General features: G+C 39.3%; 1 protein-coding gene across 1 annotated transcript in view; it reads right to left on the bottom strand.

Moving 5' to 3' along the window:
- Nucleotides 1-25737, bottom strand: part of ALG13 (ALG13 UDP-N-acetylglucosaminyltransferase subunit) — an 80228-nt gene that overhangs the window by 17961 nt on the left and 36530 nt on the right. The window contains 9 exon segments of the mRNA XM_081115375.1: nt 9356-9521; nt 11502-11573; nt 18453-18508; nt 18613-18645; nt 22823-22943; nt 23276-23432; nt 23619-23732; nt 24179-24425; nt 25128-25255. Coding sequence (XP_080971501.1) covers nt 9356-9521; nt 11502-11573; nt 18453-18508; nt 18613-18645; nt 22823-22943; nt 23276-23432; nt 23619-23732; nt 24179-24425; nt 25128-25255 — 1094 coding nt within the window.

Raw genomic sequence — 25737 nt, 5'->3', positions numbered from 1 at the left:
AAGATAATGGGGCCAATGACTTAAATGGGTAGAAATAAATAATCTGGTTTTGTGAGTTTGTTTTTCAAAATGAAAGTAATTTAGATTTGTTCTCATAATAGATGGTTTTAAGTAAGTTTTATCCATTCAGAACTGTTTGCTTTTATGGAAAACAAAGGAAGATGCTTTCCTACTTGGTTGTATATTTCTTAAATAAACATGTAAAGTAACAACCAAACATTAGATTTATTCCTTTAGCATTTATCATTTTTAACTATTTTATTTCTTTGTGTGAAATTTTAGTCAAAAGTGGTTGAGATGTTAACAATATTCTTTGAAAGACTATTTAAAGGGTTTATAAATGTTTGAGTTATCATGCAAAGGCTGATTTCTAATAAAATAAAACAATAAAATATTTATTTTGTCTAAAAAATAAAACAAAGAAATTCAAGTACTAAATTTTATTATTGTGTTAACTACACTATAATTTTAACTCTGAGAACTACACAAAGTTTAGTCTCATTGTTCAATAAAGTTGTTTAAATTCAGAGTTTTAGAAAACTTAAGTTTAGTACAGCAACTGTCCAGAGAAGCTGAATTTGTTCTGGTAATTTAGCTGGAGAAATTTCAGGCCCAGTATTAGCAAAAACCCACATTTTTTCATTTACTGATATAAATATTAATGATACAATTACCTATACCCTTTATACAGTTGCATGCTAATAGTAAAAGGAGGTCTGTTTCTTAGGGTCATTTAAAACTTGATAAACAGCTCTTTGGAGGTGATGAGGTGATTCTTTCTTGACTATAGAGGTTATACCTCTATTCATTGTCAAAACACAGAATGGGGCACTAAAACATAAATTTTACTATACATAAATTAAACAGTAAATTTTAAAAACTTGCCCAGCTGTTTTGAAGTTTTGTCATGCATGCATAAGTCTCCATAAGTCAAGGTTTTGGAAGAGAAGTTTAATTTTTAGAGTATCTCCAAATGCTCTAAAAGCTTTATGAATTTGCTTTCTATAAAATAACTAGAGGCCCAGTACACAAAATTCACACACTTTAGTGGGGGGTGTCTGTCAGCCTGGCCTGTGCCTTCTCACAGTCCGGGAGCCCTTGTGGAGAACAGGCCTAAGCTGTCAGTTGGACATCCTTAGAGCTGCCATAGAGGTGGGAGAGGCTCCTGCCACGGTTGCCGTGCTCGCCAGCTGTGAGCCCAGCTTCTGTCTGAGTGGCGCTCCCCCTGTGGGAGCGCACTGACCACCAGGGGCAGCTCCTGTGTTGAGCATCTTCCCCCTGGTGGTTGGTGCGCATCATATTGACCAGTTGTTCTGCTATTCAGTTGATTTACATATTAGTCTTTTATTATTTAGGATGACTTATTTAATAAAGCTCCACTCTTCTTCCTTTTAAACTAGCACTCAAATCATATCATTTTAAAAAAGCAAATGACACAAAGCAACAAATGAACAAATAAAACAAACTCAATGACACAGACAACAGTATGGTGGCTACAAGAGGGGAAGGGAAGAGTGGGGAGGATGAAGAGGGTAAAGGCAGTCAAATATATGGTGATGGAAGACAACTAGACTTTGGTTGAACACACAATGCAACAATATACAATTGACTTATTATGAAACTGGACACTTCAAACTTGTACAATGTTAGTAACCAATGTTACCCCAATAAATTTAATTTTTCAAAAAGCCAACGAAGCAAGTTCAATTAGCTACAGATAGTAGAATACAATTATGATCATTAGGTAAAAACCAACTACTAGACATATAAGCAGTTAAATACATTCTTATGGGCCTGAGAGGATACAGGGCAGAAAACATTTGGAGATTACTTTTTCTGAATTCACCTTCCTTTAAATTCATATTACAATAAGCCCCATAATAAAAAAGCTTTTATAATTTCCAGTTGTTCTAGATTTGTATAAGCATCTGATTTGCAGTCTTAATAGGGCTCCATAGCTTAATAGATATAATTCAGGGATGGCTCCAGAACAATGGAAACAAACTTTTCTAAAATATTAATGGAAATCAACATAATGCACTCTAAATGCTTATTTTCCCTGTTCTGTGTTTCTGCAGTCTACTTCAGGACATTTTACTTTTACTTTATTTTAATGTTTTTATTGACTTTTAGAGAGAGAGGAAGGACAAGGGATAGAGAGATAGAAACATTGATGAGAACTTCGATCCACTGCCTTTGGGAATATGCCCTGACCAGGAAATTGAACCGTGACCTCTCAGTTCCTGAGCCACACTGGCAAGGCTGCTTCAGGACATTTTAGAAGAAAACATGAATATATATATATATATATAGCAAGAACTGGCTTCTTAGAGATCAAAGAGCATGGCCAAGACCAAGATGCAGTGAGGTGCAAAATTCAAGGGGCCACCAAATTAATGTAAAAAAATCCATGATGAATAAAGCATCAAAATTCTAAAAGACAGGCTCTGGCCAGGTAACTCAGTTGATTGGAGTGTCCTTCTGTACACTAAAAGGCTGCAGATTTGATCCACAGTCAGGGCTTGTACAAGGAGGCAATGAGGTGAGGATTAAAAAAGAAAACTCTAAAAGACAGGATATCAGCCTGCACTGGCATGACGTAACCTCAAGAGTAAATCCTTTTCTCAGTTCACCCTAGGCCTGGCCCACAGATCCTGTCTTTAGGGCGAGTCACTAGTCTGTCCCTGGCAAAAGCCTAAGAAACAGTAACCAAAAGTTAGTTATAACAGTATTTGATGCTTATGAAGAGTCTCAAAGTAAAGACAATCATGGCATCTAGTTACCTGGCAGATAGGAGTAACTTGCAGGATGGAATGGGCTGCTAGACAGTCACATGAATAACAATAGAAAACATAAGTTGTTTCATCTAGAGTAGTGGTGGGGAATCTTTTTCCTACCAAGGGCCATTTGGATACTTATAACACCATTTGAGAGCCATATAAAATTATTAACTTAAAAATTAGTTTGCTATATTTGGTCAAACATTTAATTAGCTCAGCCCTAATGCCTTGGCAGGGCCAGACCAAATGATTTTGCAGGTCTTATATGGCCCAAGGGCCAGATATTCCCCACCCCTGATCTAGAGGATTGATAAAGAGCAACTAAAAAGCAGCATCCCCTGGTAGAATTATAATTGAAGTTCTTAAGTGACTCAAAGAACAAAAAGTAACATAAATGAGGGCAGTATACATTTTTAGAAATACCTATACAGAACACAAATTTGGCATTTAAAGAGTAAGCATTCAATGACTCTATATAAATGAGGTATGACAATGCTTGATTCACCTGTCACTTGATTTTTTAAAGCTCAGAAGTAGGAAGCAGACAGCCAACACTTTCCCCTACAATTAATCCCAAAGTTGTACAACCAGGGTCTACATTAACATTTACAATGAAAAATCTGTATGGTCATTAATTAACATATATTGCATGTTTTTGTTCCAGACACTGGTCTACTGAGAACTTGATTTTTAAATAAGTGAAAAAGATACAGAAAATAAAACAAATGAATTATTTTAAGATAGACACTATCCAGGTCAATAAATAAAACTTAACCAGCCACTCCAGAAAACTTCCATGCTCCTTATACCAATTACAAAACCTCTCCCTTGACCATAATTAACCATTACCCTGACTTTCATAGTAATCACTTCCTATATTTTCTTTTTTTATTATTACAGACTAGTGGCCCAGTGCACGAAATTTATCCCTCAGCCCAGTCTGCACCCTCTCCAATCTGGGACCCCTCGGGGGATGTCCCACAGGGATCGGGCCTAAACCAGCAGTTAGACATCCCTCTTGCAATCCCAGATCGCTGGCTCCTAACCGCTCACCTGCCTGCCTGCCTACCTGATTGCCCATAACCACTCTGCCTGCGGCCTATTTGCCCAACTGCCCCCCCGCCAGCCTGCTCACCCTCAACTGCCCTCCCCTCTTGGCCTGATCGCCCCTAACCAACTCTATCTTGGCCCCACCACCATGGCTTTGTCTGGAAGGTCTCCTGGTCTAATTAGCATATTACCCATTTATTAGTATAGGTATCTCCCATTTTCCCTCTTACCCACCTTCCTCCCAGCCCATACCCTCTACCCGGTGATCACTACCCTATAGCCGATGTCCATGGGCTATGCATGTAAGTATATAAATTCTTTGGTTTATCTTTTCTCGTCCCCTCCAACCCCACATTGAGGTATGTCAGTCTGTCCCATGCCTCCATGTTTCAGGTCTTATTGTGTTAGTCAATTCAGTTTGTTCATTAGATTGCACAAATAAGAACATGTGATATTTGCTTTTCTCAGTTTGGCTTATTTCACTTAGCATAATATTTTCCAGGCCCACCCATGCTGTCCCAAAAGGTAAGAGATCCCTCTTTTATTTTAAAATATTCTTATTGATTTCAGAGAGGAAAGGGGAAGGAGAGAGAGAAATGTCAATGATGAGAATCACTGATCAGGTGCTCCCAGCATGCCCACACTGGGAATTGAGCCTGCAACCCAGGCATGTGCCCTAACTGGGAATTGAACCATGACCTGCTGGTTCATAGGTCAACAGTCAACCAATTAGCCACAATGGCTGGCAAGATCTTTCTTTTCTTCATTTTTTTAAAATTTTATTTTCTTTTTTAAAGTATTACAAACAGTAGTACATATGTCTCTTTTCCCCATTGATCTTCCCCCAGCCTCTCCTCCCCTTTTCCCCCCCGCACATGCCCTTACCCACCCCTACCCCCCCCCACCGTGTCTTGTGTCCATTGGTTATGCTTATATGCATGTATGTAAGTCCTTCAATTGATCTCTTACCCCCAACACTCCCCAACCTTCCTGCTGTAATTTGATAATCTGTTGTCATCTTTCTTTTTTTATGGCTGCATAGTATTCCATAACATAAATGTCCCACAGCTTTTTTAAAAAATATATTTTTATTGATTTCAGAGAGGGAGAGACAGACAGAAACATCAATGATGAGAGAGAATCACCGATCAGCTGCCTCCTGCATCCCCCCACTGGGGATCAAGCCCGCAACCCAGGCATATGCCCTTGACTGGAGTCGAACCCAGGACCCCTCAGTCCGCAACTCTATCCACTGAGCCAAGCCAGCTAGGGCCCACAGCTTTTTTATCCATTCATCTACTGATGGGCACTTGGGCTATTTCCACATCTTAGCTATTGTAAATAAAGCTGCTATGAACATAGGGGTGCATATATTCTTTCTGAATTGGAATTTTGGGGTTTTTAGGATATATTCCTAGAACTGGGATTGCTGGGTCAAATGGCAGTTCCATTTTCAGTTTTTTGAGGAAACTCCATACTGTTTTCCATAGTGGCTGTGCCAAACTGCATTCCCACCAGCAGTGAACTAGTGTCCCCTTTTCTTCACATCCTCGCTAGCACTTTTTTGATGATAGCCATTCTGATAGGTTTGAGGTGATATCTCACTGTGGTTTTAATTTGCATTTCTCTGATGATTAGTGACTGAGCATCTGTGGTTTTCTTTTTAGGAGTTTTGTCACCCAAATGTGCATTCCCACAAAGTTGTTTAAAGTTGATGCCTTGAATCTCTCAATCTGTTGCTCCTTTCTCCATCCCTATCATTTTCTTTCCGTTTTTCTTTGTAAGAACCTGGGTCCTTTGACATGTTGAGTTTCCCAAAGTCTGGATTTTGCTGAATACACATCCGTGGTACATTTCAACATATTCTTCTGTATTTCTTGCAAATAGGCAGCTCAATCCAGAAGGCTGGATCAAACTCAAGATTGATTCCTTTGGCACATTTATAGGTAATGTCTTATTGTCTTTGCAATCTTAGCAGCTATCAGCTATTACTGTTTAATACCCATCTGTTCAGTAAGGACTGCAAAATGATTATATTCTGCCACTTCTTTTTCAATGATTAGTTGGAATACTAATACATAGGAACATCTCCCCTCATCTATTTGGTTATCTAGTAGTATAGTTCATGTAAGGGAAAATAAATACTTAATTCTTTTGCTCTGTTTTCTAGTTTTGAAGAAACTAAGCTTTTACTTACTCTTTATTAAATCTGTAGTACTTATCTTCCATTAAAAAATAGCTATACTTTATCCACATTGTCCAAACATATGGCCATTAAATGGAATATTCTCAAACTCTCAGCCCTCATTTTGTCTTAATTCTACAGGTAAATTTAATGCTTACTCATTAGGTCTTATGTTGATGTTGCTAATTATTTTAGAAGTCTAAAAGTCAAAACTCATTCTTTAATACATTGCTGACCATTAATACAACTTCCTGTGATGGCAGAAATATTCTCTATCTGTGCTTTCCAATACTGTAGCCACCAGCTACTTGGCATGTTGTTAGTGCGACTGAGCAATTGAAGGTTTATTTAGGTATAATTAATTTCAAATTAAATTGTCACATGTAGCTAGTGATTACCTTGCTTGACAGCATAACTTAAGTAGATTCTTCAGGAGGTGCTCATGTGAATAATATTCTCTTAATTGTTATATATACTGCCCATTAAGCATGAAAATCAGTTTGGTTGAATGTAAAATTTGGGTTCACACATTCCTTTAGTATCTCAAATGTTACTCCAAAATGAAGCACTGCTATAAATTTTGATGATTATTTTATTTCTTTTATACTCCATAGGCTCTTTTTCATAGAAAATCAAAGGACTTTCTAGTTCTTTAAGGTCCATCCATTTAAAAAAAAAATATTTTTAGTGATTTTAGAGAGGAAGGGAGAGGTTGAGATAGAAACATCAATGATGAGAAAGAATCATTGATCGGCTGTCTCCTGCACTCTCCCCCCACCCCACTGGGGATCTAACTGCAACCTGAGCAAGTGCCCTTGACCAGAATCAAACCCATGACCCTTGTTTGCAGGCTGATGCTCTATCCACTGAGCCAAACCAGCTAGGGCAAGTACCGCCATTTTACTAGAATATCCTGGTGTTGGTTGTTCTGAGTAAACAGTCTGCAGAGTGGTATTTCAGTAGGTAATTTTAAACCTTTTTTAATTTCAGGAAAGTCTTCTGAATTATAGTTTTCAGTATTTGTTCTTTTCCTTTACTTTGGTTTTCTTCTTCAGGGACTTGTGTTTGATCTCCTTTACCTAACTTTAGTACGTCACTTTTGAATCTTTATATTCATTTTCTTCACTTTAAATTTCCACCTTTTTTTAACATCTTTCTCTTAAAGCATTATCTGTTGTATATATTTTGTCATGGTCTTATAGTTTAGTCTTCATTACTGAAATGACTTTCTTCCATTTCTGTCACCTCATCAGAGCTTTTCTGATTCTGATTTGTTATTCTTTAATATCTTATTTAATTAATGTCTTTAGCTCATCCTGAAATACAGGGTGTCCCAAAAATGTATACACTTTAATAACTGATAGCTCAGTTTTGAAAATGATATTTATTTTAACCCTTACCAGAGGAGTGAGGATATTTTTCCCATTGATTTTTTAGAGAGTAGAAGGGAAGTGGGAGGGGAAGACAGAGGAGAGAGAAACATTGATGTGACAGACACATATCAATTGGCTACCTCCCCCACACACCTCAATCAGGGGTGGGGATTGGACCTGCAACCCAGGTATGTGCCAGTGACCAGGAATAGAACCCATGACCCTCCAGTGCACAGTCCCACACTCTAACCACTGAGCAACACTGGTCAGGGAGAAAATAAAATGTATTTTAGTAAACACTGCTTTTCTAATTATTCAAAGTGTGTGTATACATTTTTTGGGATACCTCATAGTTGTTAGTTTACTTTTTGTTTAGTTCTGTTTAGTGAGCACATTTCTGACATGCTTTTACTGTCTATAAGGATGTTAGTCTTTTTTTTTTCTTAAAACATCTTCAGCACTTTTCATCTTAGCACTTTTTACCTTAGCACTTTTCATCTGTTCATTTTTTATATACATATTTATATTGATTTCAGAGAGGAAGGGAGAGAGATATAGAAACATCAATGATGAGAGAGAATCATCGATTGGCTGCCTCTTGCAATCCCACCCCCACACTGGGATCAAGCCCACAACCTGGGTATGTGCCCCTGACTGGAATCAAACCTGGGACCCTTCAGTCCGCAGGTCAACACTCTATCCACTGAGCCAAACCAGCTAGGGCTGTTCATTTTTATGTGATATTATTTTTCATAAACTTTTGAATTAGGCAGAATATAGGAAAGCTTTTCTAATGTCACAGGGCTCTCTTTAGCTGTTGATTTTATGTAATGCTAAAAAAATGTATCACTGCTTTCTAGGATTCATAACTCTGTTCTCCTCCCAACTTTACTCTGGACCTACTCTTTTCCCTATCGTGATCATTTTTATTCCACTTCCAGCAGTTTCTGCCCAGGAAAGAATAATATCCTGAAAGGGAGACCTGGCAGGTCAGTTATGAGAGTTCTTAGGAGCCAAACTGCTTCAAGACCTTCACTCCCATTATTATGTACCCAAAGCACTCATCTAGTGTTGGACAGGTAAAATCCCTTCCTAATCTTAGCTGCTCCTTCCAAATTGGCCGGCCCCCTTTCCAGTGAATTCTTTTAAGTTCTTTTGGGGTTCTTCTGTTCTTAGGTCCATAAGACAACATCCCCAATATGCTTCTGTCTTCTTGCTCCCACATAAACCCTGATAGCATGCAGGTCTTATGACGGGTGGCTTGTCCCTACCTGTTTACATTTTGTGGTTCAGGGGGATACCTTACCATCTAGTTTTGTTGTAAGTATTGTCCATGGGTTTTGGTTTGCTATTTCAATTTTTATTGGGGGACTCAGATTGAAAAGCTGTTGTTGCCACCACCTTCCTAGAAGGTTATGGAATTCCATAACCACTTCAGAAATTGGTACTACCAGTACCCCAAAGGCTCAATAACCTGTCCAAAATTACACAGCTATTTAAGTTGTAAAACCAAGATTCTAACCCAGATCTCTTAAATTCTAGCGCATATATTCTTTATAACATTCACGGAAAAATCATTCATTATATAGAAATGTATTTTATAGAAAACTTGTCAGGAGTTAATTCTGTGAAGTGTGAACACACTTCTACCTTAATTCTTGTATAATAAAACTCAACTGGAAGTTTGAGAAACTATTCCAAGTCCTTTACATTTTCAGCAGGGTAGTAAAGAGATATAAAATCAGATCAAAGCCAATTTGCAATAAAACAAAAACCCAACCAACCATTGAAACCCTGGCTCTCTCAAATCTTATGGATTCTTCAACTATAGAAGGTATTTTATTAAGTAGGTTAAACAAATGTAATTATGGAAGTGAAAGTAATCCTATCTAATCACTAGAACTACTGTGTGCATATTCATGAATAGGAAAAGAAGCTTCCAAAGTAGGCAACCACTAATAACCTACCTGGCCTGCCTTGTGTAGGTGAAGATACAAATAAAGGCTGTATAGCCTTCTGTGAGGAAACTGAAGTGGGACTACTAGCTTGATTAGCTGCTGCACCGTTAGATAAGACTGGAACTGGAACATTATTGGCACAGGAAGCTGTAATTGCTGCAGAATTTACCATCACCTGTAAGTGTGAAAGAAAGTTTAGAATTCTAAGTTCCACTTCTCAAACAATATTAGTCTCCTATATGATCCTAAATTTCAGGAAATAGTATTTTCTATTATATATCTCTATTTTTTTTGGTCATTAATTTCTCTCGGCAACATTTCGTCACTTTTAGCATACAAATTTTCCAGCTATATTGTTAGATACATTCAGATACATTCTTAAGTATTTTGTGTTTTTTCTTTCTTTTTAAATCTTTATTGTTGAAAGCATTGCAGATGTTCCACATTTTCCCCCCATTGACCCTCACCACCCGGCTCCAGTATTTTGATAACTAAAACATAGAGGAGTCAATCTTTATGTAAACCCTCTATAGGCAGGTTAAGTTATTTCTTTTAGAAGACCCCAGATTACTTTGAGAACTTTAATTTTTAATGTATTATTTTTTTCTAAAAAGGTAATACATTAATATGATTCAAAAATCAAGTATGCAAGGGGGGAATGAGGAGGAAACTGGTCTTACAAGGCTGTCAGGCCATAAAAACTGTGAACAATGCACTGCCCTGGAGGGGGGGGGGAGGTCGTTATTGCTGGCCCCAGGACAGATCATCGGATATGGCCTGGGGACCTCAACACCTGGGGGCCTTCCTATAAGCCCATGAAAGGGGACGGAACCACATTTGCAAGACAAAGACCCAGGAAGGTTATAAAAAGTGAAGCCCTCTGCGTGTTTCTTCACTCTGATTTGGAAATTCTTCCGGGAGTCCACTAGTGTTAATAAACAGGGTCCCTCCCTTTCTCTAGGAAAAAAAAAACACAAGTATATCATTGTGTAACAATGATATTTCCCTCCAATCCCTATACTCCATCTGCCTTGTTCCTTTCTGCCCAAGCAGGTGACTTCTGTGTTTCCTGCATATTGTACAGAGATTTATACACACTTCTTTAAACACAAAAGGTGCTTGGATTTTTTAAAACTTTCTGAGACTACAAATTATATTTCTGATTAGGCCACAGCACCCAATACAGGGCTGTGCACAGAGAGGTGTTCAATAAATGATAACAGACTCCTCTTCTTGAATATACTGTCCTCACTGCAGTCTCCATGTCCTTGCTACCCACTGAAGTATGGCTGCTACCCCCTCTGGTCTTCATAAACTGTATTTGAAGTCACCAGTGGACTCCATGTCAAAAAATCCTAGTAGACTCTTGTTAGTCCTCATGTTGCTTGATCTCCTGGGAATAACTGATACCTTGAAACAAGTCTCTTTCTGGGTTTCCCAAATACACTCTCCTATTTCCCCCCGCACTCCTTGGCTTTTGCTTCTCTTACCCATTTCCTAAAATTTGGTGATCCATAGGCTCTGTTCTAGATGCTCTTATCTCTTCCTTTTCCCAGGATGATCTTATTCACTCTTATGGTTTTATTTTTTTTCTTATATTTTATTGATTTTTTACAGAGAGGAAGGGAGAGCAATAGAGAGTTAGAAACATCGATGAGCGAGAAACATCGATCAGCCGCCTCCTGCACACCCCCGACTGGGGATGTGCCCGCAGCCAAGGTACATGCCCTTCACCGGAATCGAACCTGGGACCCTTCAGTCCTCAGGCCGATGCTCTATCCACTGAGCAAAACCGGTTAGGGCCACTCTTATGGTTTTAGCTACCATTTTGATACCAACTCCCCATTCTACAGGAGAGCTTTACATTTAAATGTCAGTGTATGACGTTGACTTGAGACATCATTTATATTAACTCATTATAAGAGGTTCATAGTAGTCTAATGCCAGTGCATAGAACAGTGACTGGAACATAGTAGATGCTCAATTAATTGAATGAATTTACCAATCACTATACAAGGAACCACAAGGTATAATACTTAAAATAGGAATATAAGCAGCTTCTTTGAAATATGATGAGTGAGGAGAATAAAAAAAAATTCATTTTCCTCCATTCAGATCACCGAAACTGACTCCTTAATAACACAATAAAGATTACCTCCTGGGGGTAGTTGCATGAGGTAACTGTGTCCTGAGGAGACATAGAACATGGTCCTCTGTCCTGAAGAGACTTTAGTGAATACAGAAATACAGTTAAGTAAGGGCAAATCAAGAAACCAAACAACATATCAATAAAATATCTGCTGTGTTTCAACATCTCCTAAAATAAAGGTGATCTGTTCTGAAAATATTCAAATTGAGAAATGACTAATAAGATAATGCTCCAATCTATACCCTCTCCTCCATGCCTGCTGCTACTGCCCTGATGATGAGGTCTTCAGTCTCCCTTGAATTGATCCACTTTATCAGCGGTTCTCAGTAAACTCAGGGGTAGATCCTCGAGGCAGAGCTGAGTAGTTTGTAACCCTAATCTCCAGCAGCTTACTGGGGTGGGGGGAAGGGAATAGGAGGGAGACAGAGAGACAGAGATTGAGATTTCAACACATAAAAAAATGTAATGACAAGGAAGCAAAAATAATTTGTATCAGATGAGAAGTATAGAGTATTCTGAGCATTTCATGGTGGTAAGGTGTTCCCTGAGTTTTGGAGCTCAGAAAGGATTCCTGATAGTGGGTCATGCATGGTGTGAATGCTTTTGATCGATTTGGAAGGGGGAGTGATGTTAGGACCAGGTTCCTTTAATACTTTCAAAGAGCTTCTTGAAAATCACTTCCTCCCCCCACCAAAGACATTTAAAAAAAGATAATGTTCCCAAAAGTATCACTCTAATGCCAATGCCTGATTTGGGTAACTGTTCTATTTCCAATCTACATCCAACTCCAGTCCCAGTGCAGACACTAAAATGTAACAGAGGATTGTAATTTAAACACTTTCTTAGTGGCCTTTCTTGACCTAAAAGTTTCAAAATCAGTAACACCAACAATGGTTTTGCTAAGAGAAAGCATTCCATCTAAAGAAGTAGCTTGGGACAAAGGTGGATAATTGGCTGGTCAGCTGCATCCTATCTAAGCAGGATATAGTATAATCCAAACACCACTCCCTCTGTCTCAAGACTATCTTTGTGAAAGCAAAAATGATTTTAAAAGGCTCTGATTGTCATGACAGCAAAGACAAAAACACAAGCAAGCAAACCAGTAGCAAAAATTGGTAATAATGATAAGAACAGGGAATCAGGGGAAGTAATCAGAGAAACAGCAGGAAACATACTATAACAAATATGAACCTAATATGAACCAAATATGAACCTAATTTAACATGGGCTCAAGATTGCATGTTTCTAAATTTTGTGTTCAAGTATAACCAACGTATCTGCCAAAAAGCAAACTTTAGCCCTGACTTAGAATGCCCAGTGTGAATGCTAAACAATTCTAGAAAAGGACTTAGTTGAGAGATGAACATGAAAATATGAAATAGGAATATTTATGTTTTCTTAGAAGGTTCTGTGCCTGGAAATCTTTAAGTATTGCATTTGTCTTCTCCCCTCAGAATACTGTTAAGAAAATTACTTAGAAACTTGCTATGCATTTGGTGACTGGAGGGTGGGAATGGAACAAAACATGAAAAGATTGAAAGCTATTGGGATGCATGATAAAAGAAGTCAAGAAGAAAAAGGAACAAGTGAAATTAAAAGGTCATCTCTGATGTTCAAATTTTTACTTGCTTTTTTAGTTGGGTGACTATTTCAAAAAATTGTATAAAAAGCATGTGATATGAGAATAGTAATAAATGAAGGGACAACTATTTCTCTAGAAAGGGCAAAGAAAATGAAGGAGAGAGAATTACATATAAGTTTTCTTTACCTTCCTAAGATGTATTGCCTAAACAGCAAAAACAAAAATTTAGTACATGAAGCTACCAAAGTTAAATTAATCTGAGCTAGAGGGTAGTTATTCAAGTTCTTCACAAATATTCCAGTTATCTCCCTGGGTACATGGCAGGTTGCTCTTCCTGGTCTCATCTAAAGTTAAGTATGGCTATGAGACGAAATAAGAGCATAAATATTAAAAGCCAGTGTTCAATTTTCCTATTTTTAGCCTGCCCCAATGTGACTGAAAGCTCATGTCTATCAGCCTAAGTCCCTGCATGACCATGATGCACAAAAGCTTGCATTGGACATATAACATTAGGGATAGCAACTGTCCTTTGTTAAGCTGTTCAAATTTGGGGGGGTTGTTACTGCAGTCTAACCTAGCTTGATTAAAACAGTAATTGGTAACTAGAAGTAATGTGTTGTTCTAAGAACCTGATTTAGGATGGAGATTATGAATTTGTAAGCTCTTAAAGGAAGAGGCAACTACTTCAACCCCAAACTGTAGAAGATAAAATTGATAAATGCTTTGAACAAAGAGAAGTTAAAACTCAGCCTTAAAGCCAAAATCACATTGTTGTTAAAAACTAATTGCATTAAGATATATCAAAGCAAGAGTCCAACTAAGGATATATAACACCCAGTGAATACTTGCACTTGGACAAAGTGGCTCATGGAAAAGCATTCTAAGGTATGGCTCTTCCAACAACGCCTGATAAGCTCATGATACTCAAGTAGAGAGAAACCAGGTAAGAAAGCAAAGCACTAAAAAAAAGAAAGAAAGAAAGCAAAGCACTATAGCAAATCTAAGTAGTGTATCTATTATTAAAAAGAACTGTTAGTGTAGGGAGCATCTATAAGGCTAAGCTTCGGACAGACCTGTTGGCAAAGCCACAAATAAGTCCCAGCTTAGAGGGCACAGCCCTCTTAGCATAATTAAGCTTGACCTTATGATGCTCCCTAAATCTTATCTGGGTAGCTAATGAGCTGTGGGAAGTGCAGCAAGTGCTGCCAAAACAAGTGAAACTCACAAGAACATTGTAACTATGGTGACCACTACCTTGTTTACCTCTGGCTATAAAATAAAGGCTCAGCTTGCCGTCTGGATCTCTCTCTGTGGCCTTAGCCAGGCACAGTAGATCCACCTAGACCAGGGGTGGGCAAACTTTTTGACTCGAGGGCCACAATGGGTTCTTAAATTGGACCGGAGGGCCGGAACAAAAGCATGGATGGAGTGTGTGTGTGAACTAATACATGTTAACACTGCTGCTGGTGAAGGAGCGGAGGGGAGAGCAAGCGAACCCTCCGCTCTTTCGGCTCCGCAGGCCGGATAGAACAACTGAACGGGCCGTAGTTTGCCCACAGCTGACCTAGACCCAGCTTATTCTCGTTGTCTGTCTTTTCTAAATCCTTCCCCACCCGCCCTCAGGCTCACCCAACCCTTGACTGTGCTGACCCGGCACATGTGGCACCTAACGTGGGGCCTGAGTTCAGGGAAACTGCAGTTGTCAGGTGAAAGGATGCTCCAGTGAAGCATGTGCAGAAAGCAAAGAGGAAGGTAAGGAGCGAAGTTTAGTGATAACTAGGTGTAAAATATGGGAAATTCAGGATCGCAGGAAAAGAATTTATACGTATCCATGCTTAAGGCTATGGTCCAAGCATGGAGCTGTTCTGTGAGTTATCAATAGCTTTTCAATTTGTTGGATTTTGTAAGTAAAACCTGCCCATGGTTTACTGAGGAAGGAAAAGTAAACGTAGAGGCATGGGAGAAGGTAGGAAAACAACTTAGAGATTGTTATATAGTTGAAGGTCCAGAGAGAATTCCTCTCTCCACTTTCAGTCTGTGGTCCCTGACTCGGGACTCCCGAGAGCCCACTCCTGAAAGGGAATGGATGAATGTGGCAGGGGAACTAAGACGGACAGTGGAAGGTTACCAGAGGCTTAATGTTGTCGCAAAAGCTTGTCTCTCACCTGGAGACTACTTATTATGGAAGTATTATATTTGTGTTTGTGCTGACATTGGACCAGCCAACTTTCAAGGAGCAATATTAGCTGCCACATTAAAGAAGATGTTGTTCACTGGTCAGCAGGAAAGGGGGATGCTTTAACTGTGGCAAACTAGGGCATTTTGCTAAAGACTGCAATGCTAGAAAAGGAAGTCAACAGGCTCCAGGGAGTGGAAACAAGCAGCCTGGATTATGTCCAAGATGCAGGAGAGGAAAGCATTGGGTAAATGAATGCCACCCTAAGACTGATGTTGATGATAATTTAATGCCCCCTAGGCAGGGAAACTTCAAGCGGGGCCAGCCCCGACCCCACCAAACAGTGGTGTCCTTATTCTTAACCCCACTGCAGCCTTTCCAGCTGGCTCAGTAAACCTTTATCATGCCACCCCAGGAAGCGCAGGATTGGCAGGTTCTTCCTGGCGTGATAGATCAAGACTCAGGCAATAGCGGAAAGCTATTAAAATGCAACTATACTCTTAAAATGCAACTCATTTTAATACTCTTAAAATGCAACTATAAAAACAAAAAAAGGGGGAGAAGAATGTTACAGGTTAAATTTTTTGAATTACAATGCAGAGAGTTGTACAGCGTCCGAGAGGCATTGGGCCTCCTGTACAATAGCCTCTGCCAACTTAGCCCGGTGGAAGGATGCACAAACCAGAAGAGTTTTACCAGATCTAGTAATGATGTGGGGAAGAGGTTGTGTTTTGTATCTTTCCAGAAGGAGCAGTGCAGCCAATTTGGGTACCAGAGAGTTACATGCAGCACCACATTGGACCCAGAGAAGCTCCTTGTCCCTTCGTTCAAAAGACTGAGAGTTGCCCCGATGACAGCAATACAGAAAAGGAAGATGACAAAGGCTATGCAAGGGATAGAGGTGCCAACATGGGGTCAGCTGAAGAAGTTAACAACTGAGGCCCAGAAGATGGTAGAAAAGCAAGAAGTGGAAACTACTCCCTCAACCACATTTCTGGCTATGCTAGCATTGGTTAGTTGCCAGTCTTCTGTAAAGTCTTGCACAGCACTCTGAGTAAATCAGCAAAAAAAACTTTCATTTAGTAGCTAAAAATGTCTGTAGTTTGATTTCTCTCTCATTGCTGTATTGTTTTGTTATTATTTTAATAGCCAGAGCTTTGTTCTTGATGTTCAAGTTTTAAAATGTTAACGTCTGTAGTTTGGGTTTTGCATTGGCATTGTTTTGTTGTTTTAATAGCCAGAGTTTTGTTCTTGATGTTTAAGTTTTACTTTCATTATAGTAGCTTAAAAATAAAAGAAGGGTGAGCTGTAGGGAGAGGTTATAGCAACGGTTCTCAACCTGTGGGTCGCGACCTCTTTGGGGGTTGAACAACCCTTTCACAGGAGTCGCCTAAGACCATCAGAAAACACATATGTAATTACATATTGTTTTTGTGATTAATCACTATGATTTAATTTTGTTCAATTTGTAACAATGAAAATACATCCTGCGTATCAGATATTTACATTACAATTCATGACAGTAGCAAAATTACAGTTATGAAGTAGCAACAAAAATAATTTTATGGTTGGGGGTCACCACAACATGAGGAACTGTATTAAAGGGTTGCGGCATTAGGAAGGTTGAGAACCACTGGGCTATAGAGTTAAGCCTCGGACTGACCTGTTGGCAAAGCCACAAATAAGTCCCAGCTTAGAGGGCACAGCCCTCTTAGCATAATTAAGCTTGACCTTATGATGCTCCCTAGATCCTATCTGGGTAGCTAATGGGCTGTGGGAAGTGCAGCAAGTGCTGCCAAAACAAGTGAAACTCACAAGAACATTTTAACTATGGTGACCACTACCTTGTTTACCTCTGGCTATAAAATAAAGGGTCAGCTTGCCGTCTGGATCTCTCTCTGTGGCCTTAGCCAGGCACAGGAGATCCACCTAAACCCAGCTTATTCTCTTTGTCTGTCTTTTCTAAATCCTTCCCCACTCTCCCTCAGGCTCACCGAACCCTTGGCTGTGCTGGCCTGGCACGTTAGGAGGAATATTAACACATGAAACTAATAGAAATCAAACAGAGGCAGCATAATTAATCACACAGCTAGAGAAACCATGAGCAGAACTAAACCCATCCAACTGAGATAAAATGACCCTTGGACCCCCAATTTTCTACGAATAAAAAGCAGGCTAAGAAAGTTGCTCGGCTGCCAAGGATTATTCTTCAATGCCTACTTCAAATATGGTCAAGGACAGAAGGGACTTGGGAGTCCCAGAAAACAAGAGCCCCAGAAAACAATGAACCAGTCCCACCCAGAGAACAGTCCCCATGCCCAGGTTGGGGGCCCTCACAACGTCTGTCTATCATGATGTCAGAATTGCTACAGGCAAGTAACTGTGTTTCTCCCATTTCCCCCCTCTGAGTGGGAATTTTTACTCCAATTTTTTAGTCCCTGTTCCACCACTACAAATTGGGTTTGTGGGGGTAAACAACTTTGTATCTTTGACTTTAGGCTTCCAGATCAAGAAGAGTCATACCTGGACCCAATACAAAGAGTACCAGAGATTCCCCAGAAACCTTGGGCAGTGAGTTTAATTACACTGGATGGAATTTTTAGGTTGTCTCCCATGAGGAGGAAGCAAGTATTCTGCCTGTGGGAGGGAGTTTGAGTTGCATGCTACACTACTTAGTGTTGTTAAAATATTTCCAACTTTTTTACTTCCAGGCACAGAGAAATTAGATTCTTTAGTAGGACATGTTATGGCCAATGAAAAAGAAATGGAAAAGGAAGTGACGCATGCCATCTCTAGTGCACCATTCACTAGCTTTTGTTTCCTGCCTTGGCAATCATGGATGGAGCTTCCATCAGCCTGAGTCCCTGAGCAGGGCCCTCCTGCTGCACATGTAGCATACCCAAAGCAAAATTATTTATGGTCCATTCTTACTGATAGAAAAATTGTAGTAAATTCCTCTAGAAATTATCACTGCCAACGTTTGAACTTCCTCATGTATCAATGCATATTAGAAATATCTCTAAATAGACTAATTTCAGAAAGGGGGTGTGATCTTGGATGAGTTACTCAATTTCTGGGTCTCAATTTCTTCATCTACAAAATGGAAATGATACCCTGATTACCTCATAGGATTGTTCTGATTTAAATACACTTATATGTATAGTTCTTAGAATAGGGCCCTAGTACACAGAGTACCTACCAAGTTTGCTGTAGATTCAGTTGTGCTATAAACATCTGAAGTTTCATAGTCTGGTTCTAGAGGATATTGCCAAAGTAAAGTCAAAAGTGAGCATTATTTCATAGTTTGAAATTTTATGAACAATAATAAATGTCATAGATTCTATCTAGATCTCACTGACCTGAAGGATAAATATATTCTTCATGATATCCCCCTAGAAAAAAAGACAGAAGAGTATGTTTGTATGTTTATGTAGAGCTTTTTAGCTCAGCACAGCCAGATGGTCAGCACTTGAATTCTTCTCAAGTTTTGTGGATATGTAGGTTCAAGACTAAAACATATACATCCTGCAACAAGTGATTTGAGCTTTTGTACTAGTGAAAAGATACTGAAGCTAGAGATTGGCTGTAAACAATATGAATTTCTCCTCTGAAAATTCCCTTAGTTTCTAAAGTTCAGGAAGAGGTGAAAAATACAGCTGTGTCCAATTTTCCAATCAGTCAGTAGACTATGGTGATTAAGTTTACCAGCGTGGTTAGGGCTAGATTTGAATCTTGATTAACAATACCACTCTTTGTGCCTCACTTTCTTCACTATAAAGCAGGAATAATAGTACCTAGGGAAGTGAAAAGAATATGGCATGATGCTTGATATATAGTAAATGGTGACTATAATTTGAGTATAACCCATAATTTGTTTAGGGGGACATCAATGAGATATATCATGCCTCATATGTTTTTTAGCCTGTCAGGTAAATAATACATTTAAAATCAGTCTGTTCTCAGAGGATGGCTCAGTACACTGATGTACTTTGCTTTAAGACTGCTATACCAATGAAACACAGAGAATGCCAATCTTCAATTAAACAGTTTTTCACCAAATAAAATCCATAGGTAAAAACTGGATTTGATTCTTAAACATGTTACTTATCAAACACACATGCATTAACCCCTCCAGACAGCAGAATTTTAGGTGAGAACAAAGATTTGGTTACTCTGAATATGCCACTACAGGTGAGCAATATATCTGAAGATGCCCACCGTGCTAAAGGAAAAGACAAAAGGGTCATGGGTCATGTTGAGTGAAAGAGCAGAGCATACACATCCTTCACATGTGTGCACATGCACATATAAAATATTCACAGATTATCCCTCTGCGAGATTTTTTCCTAGAAATATCTATTTTCTTCTACATAAGTAAAAGAAAAATATCACAGGGAAATAAGGAACTTGACTAGTAAATTGAGTCATTCAGACTGCCTCTTACCTCCTTAATATACCCAACTCCACCAGAGTTGTTTAAGTAAGCATATATGATTTTATAGTAAAAATAAGCATACCCTGTGCATGGTAAGAGGCACTATAACAACTGTTGAGAGCACATATAGGCACATATATAAACTTTAAAGTCATAAAAACCCAAATTTAAAACTGATCTCTGCCAGTCACAAAGGACCACATATAACATCTGGACATTTATATGAAATGTCCAGAATAGGCAAATCTATTACGACAGAAGACAGACTGGTGGTTCCATAGGGTTAGGGGAGGGGGAAGGGAAATGGAAAGTGGCTGTTAATGGATACAGAATTTCTTTTGGGGGTGATAAAAATGTTCTAAAATTGGCTGTGGTGATGGTTATATAACTCTATGACTATACTAAAAACCACTGAGTTGTGCACTTAAATAGATGAACTGTATGGTATGTAAATTACATCTAAATAAAGCTGTTAGAAAAAAATTAAATATTTGCCACTTACCAGGTATGTCTTTGGCCATGTCATTTACCCTTCAAAACTCAATTTCCTTATATGTAATATACAAATACCACATTCCTCAGAGGGATACAGTTTAAGTACTATATTAAATTATAAATATAATTACTTTGTCCATAGGATTCAATGAATAGTAATATTTATAGATTAAGTAGACTTCTTTGGGCAATGTAGTTATTTCATAGCAGTCTTGTAAACTAATAGCCAGTCTCATGAAAAGCCCAAAGTAGTTATTACAAATCATGAGGACAACATGAATAATACCTTATTAATAAGGAATAGATGTTTTCCTTTTCCACAGGGAAATCTCCCAAATTCAAACTCACTACAGTAAACCCTCAATTTTGTGGACCTTGATTTAATGGACTTCGGATTTAACAGACAAAATTTCCAACCCATATGTCACATGTGAAAATAAACACCCTGTTATTTTTAAAATTATTTTATACAAGATTTGCTTATAATTAAATTGAGTTATTTTTTTGTTATTAATTCATTGTTATTTTTAACAAATTTTAGTGAATAGGCCAAATGTTGGAAAAAACAGTCATAATTTCGCCAACATAGATAAATATTACATATCTACAACTATCCAATACTAGAGGCCCAGTGCATGAAGATTCATACACTGGAGGGGGGTCTCTCAGCCAAGCCTGCCGCTCTCACAGTCCGGGAGCCCTCAGGTGTCAGGAGGCGACATGGAGATCAGGGGAAGGCGATGCCCCCATCACACCTCTGCTGCTGCCACTGCCGGCAGCGCAAGCCTCAGCTGGCCCTGGTTACCTGAGCCTCAGGTAGCCCTGGGCGGCTGGGCAGCCGTTATCTGAGGCTTGCCTGCGCCTCTGGCCGGCCCTGGGCGGCTGGGGGGCTGAAGGGACTGGGGGACTCCGGAGGCAGGCACAAGGCGCGGGACCAGCCTTGCCGCACACCTACCACCCCGATGAGGCTGAGGGGACCGGGCGCTGCCATCTTTGAGGGTATGGCAGTCAATTAACATATTCCCTCCTTATTGGCTGTGGGTGTCGCCATGTTTGAAGGCATGGCAGTCAATTAGCATATTCCCTCTTTATTAGATGGCATAATAAAGACATGATATGCAAATTGACCGTCACATCTTCACACAAGTTGGCCACCCCCATGTGGTCAAAGATGGCCATCCCCATGTGGTCACAAGATGGCCACCACAAGATGGCTGGCAGGGGAGGGCAGTTGGGGGCGATCAGGCATGCAGGGGAGAGCAGTTGGGGGCGATCAGGCCACAGGGGAGGGCAGTTGGGGGCGATCAGGCCTGCAGGGGAGGGCAGTTGGGGGCGATCAGGCCTTCAAGGGAAGGCAGCTGGGGGGGACCAGGCTTGCAGGGGAGGGCAGTTGGGGGCGACCAGGCCTGCAGGGGAGGGAAGTTGGGGGCAATCAGGCCGGCAGGGGAACAGTTAGGTGTCGATCACGCTGGCAGGAGAGTGGTTAGGGCAGAGATGGCGACCTTTTTGAGCTCGGCGTGTCAGCATTTTGAAAAATCCTAGCTTAACTCTGGTGCTGTGTCACATATAGAAAGTTTTTGATATTTGCAACCATTGTAAAACTAAGATTTATATTTTTGATATTTATTTTATATATTTAAATGCCATTTAACAAAAATCAACCAAAAAAATGAGTTCATGTGTCACCTCTGACACGCATGTCATAGGTTCGCCATCACTGGGTTAGGGAATGATCAGGCTGGCAGGCAGAAGCGGTTAGGGGCAATCAGGCAGGCAGACAGGCGAGCACTTGGGAGTCCTGGATTGTAAGAGGGATGTTCAACTGCCGGTTTAGGCCCAATCCCCTGAGGGGTCCCAGATTGGAGAGGGTGCAGGCTGGGCTGAGGGAGTGCCTCCCCCACCCCACCCAGTGCATGAATTTTATGCACCAGGCCTCTAGTAGTCTATATATTTGAATCCAAGAGTCACCACTCATAAACAATGTTCAGTGAATGATTAGCACATAATCACACCATATCATGTGCAGTAATTGGTTTCATTGTCACATGGAGAGACTTTCTGCAGCAATTTTAAAGTGTACAGCAGATGTGCCAATGTGCATTTGTTTACTCACAGTGACTGGTGAATGCACGCACTTACTAGACCTATTCAATATAAATTTAAAATTACAGTAATGCATATAGAAAACTTTTCTGTAAAATTAAACTTTTCATACATAATTTTAATTACGCAAATGTGTCTACATAAGTAAAAACAGGTACACTAATTTGTTAATTTTTTAACATATGCATTCGGAAAATCTACTTTATTATATAACAGACTTTCAGCTTTAACAGACACCTCCTCAACCGAATTAGTCCATTATATTGAGGTTTTACTGTATAAACCTATGCAAAGAGCTGAAAATAAGTTATAACAATGTAGAGCCTACAGAAATAGAAGCCTATCCTTCTGAGAAATACTAAGATATCTTTAAAAACCTAGCAAACTCTGAGACAAAAACTAATACTTCTTTCAAAACAAGCTACCAGAACAGAGTGAGATCCCCAAACAATCACTTTAGGTCTACTTCATAGCCTTGATATTCTAATGCCACAAGAATCATCTTTAAAAAACACATTTAAGTGTAATTGACTCACCATTATCACACTGGCCATTGCCCTCCTCTGAACTCAAAGTGTGTTTGCCTGAGCTATGTCCGCGCCTTGCAACACAGTATGTTGGAGTAGGAGGAATCATTGTAGAGGGCCTTCCATGATTCTGTACCAAAGAGACACACACACACACACACACATACATGCAGTTCTCCCTCTTAATTCTAATGTGCTTTAGAATTAAGTGTGAGCAATAATGATCAACAAAACAGAAAATATTAGCCCATCCTATATAGGCAAGATTATTTGTCCACCTCTACCTGCTTCTCTAAGACAAAAACAAAAGTTCTCCTTAAAAGTGCTAAAATGAAGTCTTGTTTTCCAAGAAGGGCTGTATTTGCTATATTTATACAAAAAAGCTAAAATTTATCTACATGCCTTTATTTAAAAAAAAGAGAAAAGTAAATAGCTTTTTGAGTAAATTTTTAAATTACTTACAGGTAAAGTTGGATAAGCAGTCTCATTCCCTTCTTCAATTTCATAAAAAGTAATGGTTTCTTCCAAACCCCTGGGCATCTGTCCATTTTCTGGGGCAAAGCTATACTGGCACTCCTTATTCACGCAATGCATCTGGCGGTGACTACGTCTAAAGGAACTTAAGTGGTTCAGAGAATGAAAGGGGAAAAATGATAAAATATGGTAGTAACTTGTTTCTAATTTCTAAATAACAGTTCAAACATCTCAATGTTGACACAAACAATTTACTCCATACATTTGTTGCTCAGCAATGAAGACAGACTTACCCATTTTCTCTGACTTTTGACACTTAAAATTTACTTACCGAGCTCTGTAGGAGAAGTTATCATAGCTCTGGCAGCACTTTTTCCCTGGGCCAGGGTAAAAACCAACTTTAGGGTCCACCATGTTAGGCCTGTTTATAAAGCGAGATGAATCCCTAAGCATAAGGAGAAAGGAAAACAGAATTCTTTATTCACTAGTGTCTGAGTGGTCAGTCTTTGTAGTTAAATAGAATTAACACATCTTTATAAAAACATCCACAAAAAAAAGCTTTGCTCCCCTTACTACTGGCATTAGGCCTAATCATTATTAATGGATATAGGGCCATATACATGACATTCATATCTTGATAGCATTCTATCTTCTAGCATCTCTTCAACTGTTCCATATTTCCCTAAACTGTGAGAATATGAATCTTCCAATGAATTCATTTACAGGAATTTAAGTATATGCAAGTTTCATCTTCTATGCTCTCTGTAGGCAGAAATTGTAAGAAATCTGAACTCTTTAGATATTTCTAAATTCTACTGTAATTATGTCCAGGAATTATTTCCAATATCTAAACAGAGATGTACATTATCTTGAAAGTTGGTTAAACCTTACCTGGGCATCCCATATCCCCGACCTTGTCTCTGAGATGAATGTTGAGGATAAAAATGTTCATTAGGCATAAAATTGCCAGCTGTCTGTGCGTAGTGCATTGGAGGGTCATGCCCATAATGCATACTATTCTGAAGCCTGGGTGGGGGCAGGGGTTCTCCCCTGCTGTAGGCCATAGACATATACATCTCTTTCCCTCTAACTTTTCTGATCATCTTCTTGTGTTGCTTCATGTCCATCTCCGACATAACTTTCAGGCAAACAAAGAAGTAGCAAATAAGCTTCATAACCAAAGCAAAATATCCTGTGTCTCCCCACCACACCCACAAATAACTAAAACTTTCAAATGTTTTCTTAGGAACAAGCAAACAAAAAATACAAAGAGGGAATTTTTGTATTTTTTAAGGATGTACTAGATACTCCATTTGGAAGGGCAAAACCAGTAGGTATTTCTGTATCAATGGACACCTCAGCACTATCTTTAGGATAGGCAGCTTTGATCATCAAAACATAGAGTTAATGCCTATTAATATCTCCAGCTGCTTCCATTTAGTGTTTTCCTAATTCTCTGAAAAATCTTTTCCCTTCAAATTTTAGAATCTAAAATCTACTCTAACTTAAGTTTACACAAAGTACTTTGGAATAGTATTTCTCCGCCAGGGACAATCTTGCCCCTCTTCCCACTTGGGGAACATGTGGCAATGTCTGGAGACATTTTGGGTTGTTAAACTGGGGGAAGAGTGCTATGGCATGTAGTGGATAGAGTCTAAGGATGCTACTAAGCATCCTACAGTGCACAGGACAGCTCACCATAAAGTATTATCCATCCCAAAATATCAGTAGTGACAAAGTTGAGAAACTCTACCCTAGAATAAGACTTATTTATACCTTGAAAAAATTACAATGTAGGGGGAGAGATGGAGAAAATAATAAAAACCTTCAGTATACAAACCCATTTCTGGGAAATAGCCCCCGGAAATTTTTTGGTAACCTCTTCCTTTCCGACTAGGCATAGCACTCCAAGCAGGAACAGGTGTCATTTGAGTAACTGGTTTTAAGTTAGCCAGTGGAACAACATGCCTTAAAGTTAAAGATACCAACATGAAGCTATTGCAGCAGACTTAATTCTCATTTGATACACATAACCACCCTTTCTGCTTCACCTTCCAGAGGAATGACTGTGGTAAACTAGTGTAGAAATATTTGTTGCCTCTCCTTAGAGGAGGATTATATTTTCCTACCCCACTGACTTCAGACTCAGCTACATTATGTAACTGATGCTTTAAGAGCCAGCACATGGTTTGTCATGGTATAATTTTTTCTCTGCCTGTAATAGAGCCTTCTTGGCCAGGGTCCCCTTTGCTGTCCCACTATAAAGATGCAAAATGGGCAAGAAGTGACCTTATTGTTTTAAGCTGCTGAGATTTTTTTTTTTATAATTACGGCAGTATAGACTAGTTTAATGGTTCTCAAAGTAGACCAATAGCATCAATATCATCCAGAAACTTGTTAGAAGTTCAAATCTTTGGGCCCCACCACAGACTTACTAAATCAAAAACTTT

Source organism: Myotis nattereri (assembly GCF_964212035.1).
Source record: "Myotis nattereri genome assembly, chromosome: X".
Taxonomy (NCBI): domain Eukaryota; kingdom Metazoa; phylum Chordata; class Mammalia; order Chiroptera; family Vespertilionidae; genus Myotis; species Myotis nattereri.
The sequence above is the reverse complement of the archived record's forward strand: the minus strand, read 5'-3'. Positions and strand labels throughout refer to the sequence as shown.